Here is a 13,955-nt window from a genome sequence, read left to right on the forward strand (position 1 = left end):
CCGAGTCACCCACTCCTCCACTGTACAGCATGACTGTTCACTAACACCCTGCAGCACTGGAGGACGGGTCACACGTCGGAGGAGGAAAGTAAGATGACTCTGGAAGGATAGAGGACAATTGAGTGTGTGACAAATGAGAAGTGAAAAGACAATTACAGCCAATTATCCAGGCATGAAGTCCCAAGGTCTCTGCACCTAGACAGAGGGTACAGCAGAGGAGACAGAGGAGTTAGAGACCTTAACAGGCAGAAAATGAGATTTCAGCGCGGCACAGGCTGACTCCTCTGAGAACAGGCGGCAGCGGTGTGAAGACACTCGCACCAACACGCACATGCTCACAGGTCCACGTAATTACAGGGACACACACGCGCGCGCGCTCACACACGCACACAGTGTAGATAATTGATCAACTCCATGACATTTTGAGGATCAGTTCAGGATTTTGCAACATCTTTTACACAAATATTACACGACATGGTTGAGCAGCATGCCTAAGTCAACTTCTCAACCGTGTGTTTAGATTGGAAGATTGATTACTGCATTTTTTTTTTCATTTCAAACACAGCAACAATACAGACAACAAGAGAAATACTTCACAAATAAGTTCATACTTCCTTTTGATTTTTAGCCATTTTGTTGGAAGTCTTGGGGGCGATAAGTGTGTGTTGTGAGAGGATTCCGTCTTTTGAGTCTGTCCTCATGCTTTTACTTTGATGCACTGAGGCTTCATACATGTTTTCAGACAGAGATACACTCTGAATGCATTAAACATGACCTAAACTGAACACAAACGACCTTGTGCACAGACACAGCATCCTCATGGTCAGTATATGTGCCATAACACTGCTACACACTCTATGCTATACCGTAGCCTCAAGGGAAGCCTCCTGTGATTGCATTCTTAAAATGTTTGCTTCGACATTCCTCCATGTGAAAGCAAAGGTTCTAATTTATTTGTATATATTTCATACAGTGGGGAAGGAATGTCCTGTCTCAGATGTTTCCGACATTCTTCCCTGCTAACTCCTGGATGCTCTGATTTAGGCCGCTGGCAACGGCAGCGCTCCGATATGAAACACCCTGGTTGGCCCGCCAGCAACCATGTTATAAGGCAGGGAGACGCTCAGGAGAGAGGGATGATGGGTAGGGGTTTGGTTAAAAAGATGAAAACCAAAGATAAAGCCACCGAACTAGAGTCCGTCACTTTAAAGTGCATGTATCCCTGCTCCCAGTGACTTGTTCAAGCCAAAGCGTATCTTCACTCTCTTTCTGTTGAAGCCAAACCCTCCGAACGCAGGTTAATTTTTTAGGAAAATGTTACCGGGCATGCGAGGAAACACAACTCCCCTCTCCGAATCAACATGGACTCCTCCATTCACCTCCCCTACTTGGGAAATGATTTAAGCAGGACCATGTGTGTGTGTGGATGTAGAATAATATGTCACTTAGAGGTCCAAGAGGACCCAAAGAGCAGTATACCTGCTTCTTATTAGGACAACTGGAGGAGCCTTGAGGCCTTTGCTCTGTTGAGAAGGAGGTGGGATTTGATACATTTAGAGGTAACAGGTTCAGTTAGTGTTACTTTCAGAAACGATGAGGCCAGTCTCAATTTCTTATTAACAGTTTACTGAGCACTTTGATGGCAGACAGGTAAATCCAGTGAGCGTTGAAGGGGGGACCAGTGGTATCGAGTCTGTTTTGAAAGCAGTTGAAACACTTTGCCCCACGGCTCTTTTCCGTCCTTGCTGGCCGAGGAATATTCCCCCAAATTTGATTATCTGGTCGCTAATAAAGACCAGGTCAAGAGCAAACAGATTTCTCAAACTGCAAATCTATTCTGAGGTTGAACACAGCCGAGCTCACACAGACCTTTCTTTTGTGTTATCTTTGTCGGCATATCTTTCTCGGAGATAAGCTGTTATCTTGTGCCATGGGTTTTTGGAGCAGTGTCAAATAGGAATTTTAGAAGTGAAGCCATGGATCTGAGACAAATTGCTTAATTCTTCCTTTCTGTTGCTATCTCTGTCTGGGACGGGCTCGCTGAGAGCCTTTTGATGTTCGCGACAGGGGGATTTCCTGTGTGTGTGTCTGAGTGTGTGTGTTTGTCTCAGTGCCTGTGTTGATACTTATTACACACACTCGTGGAAGATAGAAATTGGAGATATACAATGTATTATAAAACCTTGTCAGAAACTCGAAGTACCACAGAAAAAAATCTGACACAGCAGGGCTGAAATTCAGTTTGTTTTTCACAGTTCTGTTGATTTCTGCATGAGCAAACAAATACAAGGTTAAGTGTATGAGCTACTGCAAAAACACCACACGTCCTACTGGCATTAGACCCACTCAAATTGCAGAATACAAAATACACCCCACAACGAATTTAACTTTCAGTTTTCTCTCCTTTGTTCCTTCTTCCTTTGCTTCCAATCAGGTGATGGGCCTGCTGAACCCGGGCGGTGTGCCACATCAGCCGCAAAGTGACTATGCGATCTCCCCTTTGACGGGCGGCCTCGAGCCCCCTGCTGGCATGGCTGCCAGTTGCAGTCAGCGCATGGATCACATCAAGGGCCTGGAGGGTCTCACCAGTGTTCCCTCCATGTCGGCTCTGCCCTCCCTGCCCAGCTCCCAGTCCTACTGCACCCCCTCCTACAGCTCACCGGGCTACACCGTCGACCACGTGGCGTCCTACCAGTACGGCCAGTACGGACAAAGTAAGGTCAATAGACTTCACCTTTTTATCCCTACCTTTTACTTCCACACCAAGACAAATGATCAGAGAGCTGTTAACAAAATAATAAAATCAGATAGACAGTAACCAGCAGCAGCAAAAGCAAAAGCAAAAGCAGCGAGTATTGGGAGAATCCTAAAATTAAGCACAAAAGACAGATTACATTTAAGGAAGCATATACAAATTTGTGTGTTAGAAATCTGTTATATGCATCTCCATCCATATTCTTTGATTTTAAGACAGACAGACTGACAGAAAAGACTCAACAATGGATAATTTTCTTTATCCAATAACAGAAAAAGTATTCAGGTCCTTTGATGAAGTCAAAGTAACAAAAAGCCCAGCACTGGCTATGAAAGTACAGAAATATTGTCTCCAAAATGTACTTAAAGTATCAAAAGTAGCAACTATGTAGAATGTGTTCTGTCTGTGTTTTATGATCATTATGGGATCGTTGTGTTAGACAGGGATTACGGATGGAAATGAGCCCTTAACTGTATCTGGTGCGATAAACATACTGCCTGTAACTTTATGTGTCAGAACTTTTGCGCATACAATTTTCAAGTAACTAGAAACTGCACCTTTCAAATAAATATATTGCAGTAAAAAGTGTAATATTTGCCTCCAAAACACAGTCAAGTTGATGTACGGGATAACAGAAAAATAGAAATACTCAAATACCTCTAATTGTACTTCAGTAAATATACTTAGTTATGTTCCTCCACTGCTGCTATCAGTTGTCTCCACTGACACTGACTGTAATAAGATAAGCGTCCTTAGGTGATGCTTAACATGCTTTAAAATCTGTGACAGGAGTTTTGTCAGATGTGTCCCCGTCCTGACATGAAAACTTCAGTCATATTGAATATTAAAGGGCGGATGAGCGTCATGTATGGATAAAGTATTTATGTCTGATGACATTTGCTGTCTGAGGATTTTGCACTAAGTGGGAAAAGTTAGATCAGATAAATCCCATTTTATACTGGTCTCACTTGTTTTTTCTCCAGGTTGATAGTTATTCATACAAAATAAACAAAATTCAACAAACAATTCAAGAAACAAACTCATCCTGCTCCTGGATTACGAGCCTAAAACACACTGACGTCACTTGATTTCCAGACATATATGTAATGTTGATGATGATTATGCAGCAATATCAGCAGTGTTGTTTCATAGCTTTCAGTGATGATAGCACATTTTGTAATGATGTGAATAATTTCACAAAGCCCTACAGTAGTTGTGTGGCTCTTATAGTTGCTAACAGCAATAGATTTGTCAGAATTTAAAAAAAACAACTTTTCTTTTTTCTGAAAATATACTTGTCTCAGCGCTTACAGATCATGTGACCACAGAACAACAAAGCCATGTTTTTTTTTTTTTATCTATGACCTTAAACATTTTGCTGACCTTTCCAATTTCCTAGTGCAAACCTCTGACTGGTTTTACAGTGGCCTTTCACTTATTTTCAGTGGAGGAATTAAGACAAAAACATCTGAACCAAGTTAGCTGATACAGTGTGGCCTTCTGCTCTAAGACACACAACTTGCAACTGCAAATTCCTGCTGCGCCGCTTGTTGAAGGCAGCTAACATCATACAGTGTCTCAAGTGTTGGGGTTAATTGTGCAGATCTGATTCCATCTATGAAGTGAACAGCCCAGCGCTGACACTGCGGCTGTGGTGCGCTGTAGAGTCAGCTCCCATCAGGGTGAAGTGTAGCTCCAGTAGTGTGTGATAGCGCTACCTGTCCAGCAGTGAGAGGCTCTTTTCACTTCACATTACTGTTACTTCAAGGGTTAAAATCAACTTCAAACGAATCTCCATCCAACTTTGGAAGGCAATGTCGTCTTCCGTCACAGCGTGATTACAGCGGCCGCCGTTTCCAATTTTGGTCCACAGGGGGTTGACCAATCAGGTTCATCCACTGACCTTGTGGCAACCTCAGCTGGGCCCTTCAAAGAGAGTGGCAACGCTCCAATGAGTCTGACTGCATGTAGCTCTGTGAGGCGGCAGGTATCAAATGAATATCTGACTTAATATCCGAGAGCAGCAAATGTCTAATGAAATATCTCGGTCAAATATCTCAAAGTGAACAGAATAAAGAATTAGGGCGACGCATGTGGAAAAGCATGTGGCACAGCGCGTGTACACGCACACACCAGCTCAAAGGCAGCCACCAGGACAGCACACGCACTCACATACACCTCCACAGCGTTACGAGCCTGAGCAGTCCATCTTGATGTGATTAATCAGTGCGACTGGATAGCCGGTGTGCGGTTGGGTTTGGAGCTGCAGAGGAAAGGTCCTTTCAGGGGGTGGACAGATCCTAATAGCCTCTGGCAGGGCGGCTATTAGAAACAGGTGCTAGCACTGAGGTCAGCTGGGGAAGCAGTGTTGAATAGTGCTGCTCCAGGTTCCAGTGTAAGAGACTGATCCACGCTGCTGCACATTTTGACATCATGCCGCTCTCACTGGACCGCCTCACGGAAACTACAGTGCTAATCCATGAAAAACTGGTTTGTTTTTATTTAGGTAATGTGTCTGTTGCTAAGCAGGCACTGCAGTGGTTTTGCACAGCACTTTGCAGAGCTCACCTGCTCAATGCCGTAGAGTCTTTATCTGCAAATCATCTGTTGATGAAGTCTCTTTATCGGCTCAGCTACGCTGCTAATCAAAAGTCACACTCAGCTCCTCCAGAAACACATCACTTCCTGTGCATCGGAGCAAAGATCTGCGAGCATCACATGGATTTTTAAAAGTCATAGTTATTGTTTATTATTCTGTTTGGGGCCCTGGTGACCCCAGGCTATCTTTAACCACTCAAAATCACATTGATGCTTCATGACTTTTCCTGATTGCTCATAACCATGACTTGACTTTGAAGTGATGACATGTTTCAGACATCTGCTACAGAAAATGCACACATGCATTACTTCTGTTTCCAGACTTCAGCAATAAAATCTGGATTTTCATCGACCCTGTCTGTAATCAGGGAGTGTACTTTCTACACAGCAGTACCCCTCCCTAATCCCAAATAAGTTTGTTTGTCTCTGCAGTTTCAGAAGAGTTAGTTCATAAGAAGTCGATTGACCTCTATGCATCAATAACATCAGTAGTGGAATGTACCTCTAAGCACACTGCACAGTTTTCAGGCGCTTGTCTCAGCTATTTCCATGTTATGCAGTTTGTATACTGGAACTCCACTACAGCCACTCTAATACTGGAAACCAATACTGTACTTTTTACTTCAGGGATTTATTTGATATTAGTGAGATTTACTAGTTTGGATTATGAAAACAAAATACAAATCAGCTAATAGATTCTGATGCATTATTATGGATGAAGCCACTCAGCAGTATATGGTTGAAATTAGCTCCACAGGTAGCAGCTGCACCATTAGTGATGTTTAAACATGAATGCATCAATAATTAGAATCCACTGATAACATAAATTAGCCTGAAAATGGCCATTCTGTGTTTATATGAGTACTTTTACTTTTGGTACTTTAAGTATGTTTTGATGCTGATAGTTATTTACTTTCACTAAGTAAGATTTTGAATGCTGGACTTTTGCTTCGTAGTAACGTATTTGTAAAGTATTTCTACACAGTTATAAATATTATACTATTATATATGCAACTAACCGAAGAAAAAATCATATTGTTATTATTTTTACGCACAAACAGCTGAGTCAAATAACATACATAAAGTGACTATGTGATCTCATAAAATTCTCACAGTTTTTTTCATTGAGGATATGTCCTTTGATTTTTTATTTTTATTTTTAGTAACTTTGTAGAGTTCAATTTTACAGTTACAAGGCAATAAATGAAATTAAACAGAATTTCTTCACCACAATTGTATTCGCTGCAGTGTGGAGGAGGTTTCAAAGCAGCATTTAGACCAAGTTGGGAAATATGATTTAGAGAAAACATAAGAGAACAATGAACCGAATACATAAAGAATAAAATTTTCTGGGGGTGGGAACTGTTAGATCTTGTACCACGCATACTAAATGACCCTGGTCATCAGATTTTGGAATTTTTTCCTGTAATTGCACATTTTGCTGCTTCTGGGTGTGAGAGATCTCGTGGCAGTATTTATTTAAGGCATCCTCACACTGGTCCCACATCACCCTCTGCTGACCTCACACCCCAAACCACAAAATGACACACACATCCAAAGTTCATTGTGGCCACATATCTCTTTCATCATCTTTCAAGCTTATTTTTTCAAAATCTGTTTTCACTGCTAATAATTTACCTGTTTCATCCTTTTTTTTTTACAGGTGCCCTTCCTTATCTGAGGCCTGAAATCACCTGATCGAGAGCTTCACAGAGGGACATTTGTGTGTACAGCGACGGAAATCTTTTAATATCCGGACCAAAATTTCCTTACCATTTACTACGACACATTCTCTACTGCAGGACGTTATATTATTGATTCTTGGTGGAGAAATGGACAAAAGAAGAAGGGACCACAAGAAGCAATATCAGACCAAAAACTCTCGGTTCACTGTGAACATTGCTGCATCAGTATTGTAGATGCCCGGCAGAGATGTCAACGCTTAATGTGGTCAGCTCAGTGGAGTTCTGACCATCGACAGGTGCCATGAAGAGGCGCTCAGCACGGGGAAATGCAGTGACCAAACGCCATTCGTGGACTCTGCCTGCGAGGACAGCAAACCCAAATCTATTGTCACTGAATTCCAGCCTTCGAGCCGATGCTCAAAGGAGCATGTTTACATATCTTAGGGCCACATGGGTACATATGAAATTCCATGTATGTCCAAATTAATCCCCAAATTGTATCCGCTGAAAGGGGAAAAGAAAAGGGCTTTGTTGATTTTATTGCATTTATTTGAGATCTCTGCATCCCACACATGGAGAGAAATTCCAGAGACAGAGAAAACAAACGTGAGCGAATGAATCTGTGGGTTTTACTGTATCAGAAACTCTATTGTACACCACACATGTACTGCGGAGAAAGTTCATTCAAACATTCCTCTTACCCCCCCACCCCCACCCCCACCCTCTCCCCCTCTCTTCTCTCCCCTTTCTGTCTCATTGATGTTTAGGACGGTGAGGCAGGGATCCTGGCCTTTTGTAGTTTTAGAGAGGAACTCAGAGGAGGTCAGGGGGTGACTTTAGGGAAAGTGACAGATGAGAGAGCAGTAGAGGAGAAGTGGCTTTAAAGGTGGTGGTGCTGGTGGTGGTGGGGGGATAGGCAAGATCGATCACAGGGTTAAAAAAAAAACCTTTAAAGATCCTCTCCCGGCGAGAAAAAGCCACCAGGTCACAAGTCACGACTGAGAGACACTTGAGAAACTGAGAGAGCGAGAGAGAGTTTATACTAAAGACAGCCATTCCCCAGCTGACCAGAAGTGCAATATCATGTATCTTAGAGTCAACCTCACCATTAAAACAATAAAAAAGACCAACAAAAATGTGCCTCTTAAAGTCTTACAAAACACTTTGGATTCATACTCTGGATCCAGTTTGGGGCTTTGCAAAGGAACAACACATGTGCCTTTGAAGGCTTTTGGGTCCAAAACAAATTGAAACATTGTTAATATTGCTGTAATCGAACACTGAGAGGACCTCATTTGTCAGGACTTCAGTCAGTGTCGTGTCATGAGGAAAAGAATGAATCAAGGGAATGCCAATGTAAACAGAAAATCACCAGGAATGACAAAGCCAAAACCGTATTTTAGTTTTTTTGTGTTGCTTGGGACCTTTTTTGTTTCCATTTTGCGTACGCAGAAAATATTGATTAGGTTTGCATTCCAGACATATTTATTGTCCCAACTGTGTGTCAACACTTTCAGTGTAAAACCTCTCACAATGTACAAGTGAGCGACAATACTTTAGCCATCAAACTACGACTCAGAATGGAGTGCCCTCAGAAGCGCTCTGGCGCTCTGCTAGAATGAACCTGTCCTTTCATTCTTTTGATATATTTTTTGTATTATTGGACGAAGCGATATGACATAATGTCATGTGTACAAGCGCATTATCACTACTATTTATAATAAAATAAAAATTCTGAAAGTAGTTGCTGTGTTTTTCCCTGTCTTTGTTCAGCTGATGGTAATTACTAAATGGAGCCTTTGTGTCTATTTTTGCCACATCTTAAGAAAAAGAAAGCAAGCAATTGTGATTGACTCTATAGAGGAATACAAGTGCACTCCGAGACAAATATGTACTTTTGAAGACGCTCATGTGAACCCTCCAACCAAAATAGGCCCCAGCCAAATGGGGATCACCAGACATTAGATTTGACACTGAACACAACAGGCTTTCTCACGGATGGCTGTAAATGTGCAGTCATTGCATTGGTGTGTATTAATACCCCCGCTGGCCCCTGCTACTGTAACAAACTGACTTTTGTTTAACAACCTCTCGGATGAAGAGAACAAGCCTTAAAGCGTTTTGGACAAACAGCACACACAGCCCCTCTAAAAACCTCTGCAACCCATCCACCCTGCTTACACACACAGGGCCCACTCTGTGTGTACGTGCGCCACATGCATTCATACATTATGTTCATGTTCACATGTAGTGTTGTTTCTGTGTGTGTGCGTTCATGCAGCCTGAGGGTATTAAGCCTAATTATAACATTCTTCTGATTAATCGTGTCTGCTCGCAGGCCTTGGAGGGGCGGCGCTGTGCGCAGCTTGTACAGCAGGACCACACACTATAAATAAAGTCTAAGCCAATAACAAAGTTAAGGATCACTCATAGTTTTGTCAGCTCTGTTTGCTCAGCCTAAATAATTCAGCCAATGAGAGGACACTGAGACACACACGCCAACTAACACACACATACACGCCAAGTCACACATGCGCATATACACGCACGTACGTACACACACACCGTGGAAAAGTACAAGCAATGGCTCTATAATCACCTGTGGATACACGCTTTGGTGTACTAATGTGCACACACTGCATGTAGGTGCATTTGGACACACACACACACACACACACACACACACACACACACACACACACACACACACACACACACACACACACACACACTGTTTGCTTTCTTAATCAGTCCATACCATTAAAGATGAAGACAAATCACACCTGCAAACTTCCAAAGCTAAGACATTATTTTTATTAATGAACCCTCCCCTGCACTGAAAAGCCGATTATTTCTTTAATACACCCCAGAGTGTAGTTAAATGGAACTATTTTAATGGTATTTCATCCTGCCAAATGATGACAAATCTTTGTATTGTTGGCCCATTGCCTGGCTAACAGGCCAACAGGCTCCACACATACAGCTATATTCAAATAAATCCAAGATAAATTAGACAGATGTATTTATCATTATTATTGTTTTCATTTCAAATTAGGAAACCCCATTGTGCGCCATAAACACAAATATAAGCCACTGGCATTGGTCAGGGATGCTTGTTAGCCTTCAAATGCATTAAATGATCTTCTCTTATTCTTTGGTTTCGTAGCATTACTCAAAGTAGTAACATCCCTCATGTGTCTGTCGGCTCAGGTCACACCTGTGTGCACCACAGCAGAGTTGGATTGTTGCTTTGGGCAACAGTGCAAGTATCTATCAAGGTGTTAATTATTTTTATGTTGTGCACATGTGAGTTTTAAAGACTCTGCTGCTGTGACAAATAAGCTCCCGCTGCACTCGTTTAGACCTCTGACTGAAGTAAATGCAGTACATGACAGATTTCTAATGTAAAACCTTATTGTGCACACACACACACACACACACACACACACACACACACACACACACACACACACACACACACACACACACACACACACAGTAACTCACTCTGTCTTTGTCGCTCTCAGACAGACGCACGCATTGAGGGATACACTCACAGCCTTGTATAACCATGTGATCCAGTAACTCACATAGACAACCCCCTGGGTTAAAGAATTTGTTTTTTTCCTCAGTGTTGTGATCTGACATGACCTCCAGATCACGCCAGCAGCTGCTTCTGTCATTCTCACTATGTTAAATGGGCGTGTCAGTGAACCCGCTCTGATGTCTACGTCTCCACCATGTGTGCTGTGGCTCTTTGTTTGAGTGTACACAGCAAATAACCTAAAAATAATGCAGTCAGAGAGAAACCCGTTGGCATGTTCCCTCAGTGGTTGGTACAGAGGGTTTTCAGCGTGAATCTGATGACCAGCTGGCCGCTGTTTGCGTTTCTCCAGTTGTCTGTGTTTTGTTTACCCCAGATGTTCTGGTTTCCTTTTACGGCCCAAACACATGCAGGATACTGTAAGTAAAATGGAAACTATCACCATCTAGTTGTGATGTGTTTATTTGAAGCCTGCGTAGAATGAGTGGTTTAAAAAATGGATGAATGGCTGCAAAAACTTCTGAAAAGCCCCATTATTTCTGGTAAATTATAGCTTAACTTAGCCTTGCCAATGGGCTGCTTGTCTGACAAATAACTAAATACTTGATTCTATTGCGAGGTTAAGAAACACAAACGTTTATTTAGAAATGATATTCCCCCTCTCACTGCCAGTGAAAAGGCACAGTGAAACCACTCTCAATTCACACTTTTCTACAGTTTGTCTGCAAAGTAAGAAAAGCACATTGACAGATTTTTGAGTGATTGTTCTTCCCATTGATAACAGATACATATGTCTGAAAATGCAGACTCAATTTCAACAATAAAACAGTCCCTCAGTCAGTGTTGTGCCTGAACGCGTTCATTGAACGATAGTTCATGAACTCGTTCATATTTTGGGCGAACGTGAACTGAACGTACTGTATTACTGCCTGATGAACGTTACTGTGAACTCGTTCATTCTGGTGTCTGTGAACGGCACGCTCTCTCAGTTTAACTTTGTTCAATAGGGTGCCAGATTTCTATAGAGCCTTCCAGGCGAAAACCTGTCTAAAACACACCGTAAACAGGCCTTAATATGAAGCGGAAAAAACACCCAGTCTGGCAACACCAGCCACCAGTGTCGCACCGCCGCATGCGTCATCAAAACAAAAAGCAGCATGGAGGCGTCGTGTGATCATTTTAACGAGTTTTATGACAAGGTCAGTGAGGATGGGAAAAACCTTACATTTCTGTGCAAACTTTGCCCGCTGGCTTCAAAAAGAAAATCAGTCACATGGGTGAAAGCTGCAGCTGCTACTAGTGTGGACTGAATGGACAGCAACAAAGAGTTAAAGCAACAATGGGGAAGTGCTGTCCCCTCAGTGCCAATGTAAACCCTGGTTGGATGAGGATTCAAATTTGGATATGAAGATGAAATCTGACACATAGTTACAGGGTCAAAGCTGATAAAATAATTACTGTCTGTGGTCCTATCTGGGCTGTGGCAATGATTTTGAAAAATAATAGCTTGCAGCAACATACGGAAGGAAAGAGCTATGAACTAGTTCATCTTTGGAACGGTGAACTTAATCCAAAATTTTGAATTATGAACTATGAACTGAACTAGTTCATTTTAAAATTTGTGAACTGAACTTTGAACTAGTTCATTCATCAGTGTAATCACTGGTACACACAAGAAACTGTGACTCCAATTATTGTCCCAGTCTATTTCCTGGAATTTCAGAAGTCATTTTTATCAAGCACGAACCCATCTCTAGGTTTAATTTCTGTGTTTGCACTTTGCCTCATTATAAATCCACATCACCGTAACTATAAGTATGTGAGTCAACATTCAACCCACCCTGCTCGTTCTGCACAGGAGGTAACCAGGTGGAAGGAAGGTGTCTCCTACATACCCCAGCCTGCCATACAACCCCTGTACACACACTTAACCCCTGACACTCCCCAGCGTTCACACACTCTGTCATCACATGTCCCGGCTGCTGCTGACCTGAGCACTAACACATGCTGGGGACAACTTAACCCCTGGACCTCCAGACGGAAAAACACATCGACAGAGGAGAGTGAGGGCATCCGAGTAGGAGGAGGGGGGTTGACAGGGGCAGACACAGAGGGATGAGGGATCAGAGTGGGCCTTTATGAGACTGGCAGATGATACGCAACTGTAAATTGATACATTTCCACATTATTGAGATAATTTTGTTAATGTCCATACAGTATATGTCTTTTGTCATGTGAAAGCTTTGCATGTACCAGATTTAATGGTTAATATGTTTTCATCTCAGCTTTCATGGCTTTCTTTAGGTTGACTGTATGACTCACGAACCCCTTCAGAACCCATGAGAGGAACAGATGACAGCATGGTGGTTGAATTACAAAAAACACTGTTTTACTCAGGTGAGACCAGAAATCTGACATGTGGGCAGTACAAAGTTTCCATCCAACAATGGCAATGCGTGCAATACATCATCATTTATTTTATGTTAACTGAAAGAGGCACCAGCAGAAATATTATGGAGTGTGCGTGTGTGTGAGACGTTGTTTACCAGACTCAGCTTTGCTTGGCTCTCTGTGAACCAGCTGAACATCACTTTCATCCGGGCCATTAGTGTTGAGTGTTCCAGCACTCAGTGGAACCAGTGGTTACTGATTTTTTGGCTACTGGGGGGCAGCAGAAACAAGCTGGAAACACAACTGTCACCTCTGAAGTTGAAATTAAATTAAGTTCAAGAATCACTTGCATTTAGCTCTGATTTTGGTCTCTATCATCTTTCGAAGGAATATCTGGCTCTTTAGTTGCTAAATGCTAATATGTTCACCAGTTAGTGGCTAATGCTGTAAATTCTGTGTGGATTCTACACTGTTAAAGGATGCCTCTCACACACACACACACACACACATACACACACACACACACACACACACACACACACACACACACACACACACACACACACACACACACACACACACACGTACATACACACACACACACACACACACACACACACACACACACGTACATACATATGTATTACGTATTATGTATATGTATATTTGTGTGTGTGTCTGTGTGTGTGATGACAGAGAGGCATGAGACTCTCTCTCTCCCTCTCTCTCTTTTTTTTTATTAGCATTTTGCAACTTTCCCAGTCTTCAGTTGCTCCTGTCCCAACTAGTTTGAAACGTGTTGCTGCATCAAATCTAGAATAAGCATATATGAGGTCAAACATTGAATATATTTTCTTTTCAGTTGAGTATATGAAAAAAAAAAAAAGCACATGATCACAATCTGTTTCATTAATTCTTTACAGAGTCCAAAGCATTTTGGAACTGGGGCTGCACACTGCTTCCCTGTCACACTGCTGCCCTC

At 42.2% G+C, this 13,955-nt stretch overlaps 1 protein-coding gene across 2 annotated transcripts in view; it reads left to right on the plus strand.

Annotated features, from left to right (window-relative positions):
• Positions 1–8,781, plus strand: part of pax3b (paired box 3b) — a 27,011-nt gene extending 18,230 nt beyond the window's left edge. Inside the window, exons 8-9 of one of the 2 annotated variants that reach the window (XM_070970009.1) lie at positions 2,435–2,719; positions 7,017–8,781. In XM_070970009.1, the coding sequence (XP_070826110.1) occupies positions 2,435–2,719; positions 7,017–7,034 (303 nt within the window). In that variant the 3' untranslated portion in view covers positions 7,035–8,781. The remainder of the gene's footprint in view (positions 1–2,434; positions 2,720–7,016) is intronic. The other variant, XM_070970008.1, reaches the window with a different exon arrangement.
• Positions 8,782–13,955: the final 5,174 nt, after the last annotated feature.

Source organism: Chaetodon trifascialis, chromosome 9 (genome assembly GCF_039877785.1).
Source record: "Chaetodon trifascialis isolate fChaTrf1 chromosome 9, fChaTrf1.hap1, whole genome shotgun sequence".
Taxonomy (NCBI): Eukaryota; Metazoa; Chordata; class Actinopteri; order Chaetodontiformes; family Chaetodontidae; genus Chaetodon; species Chaetodon trifascialis.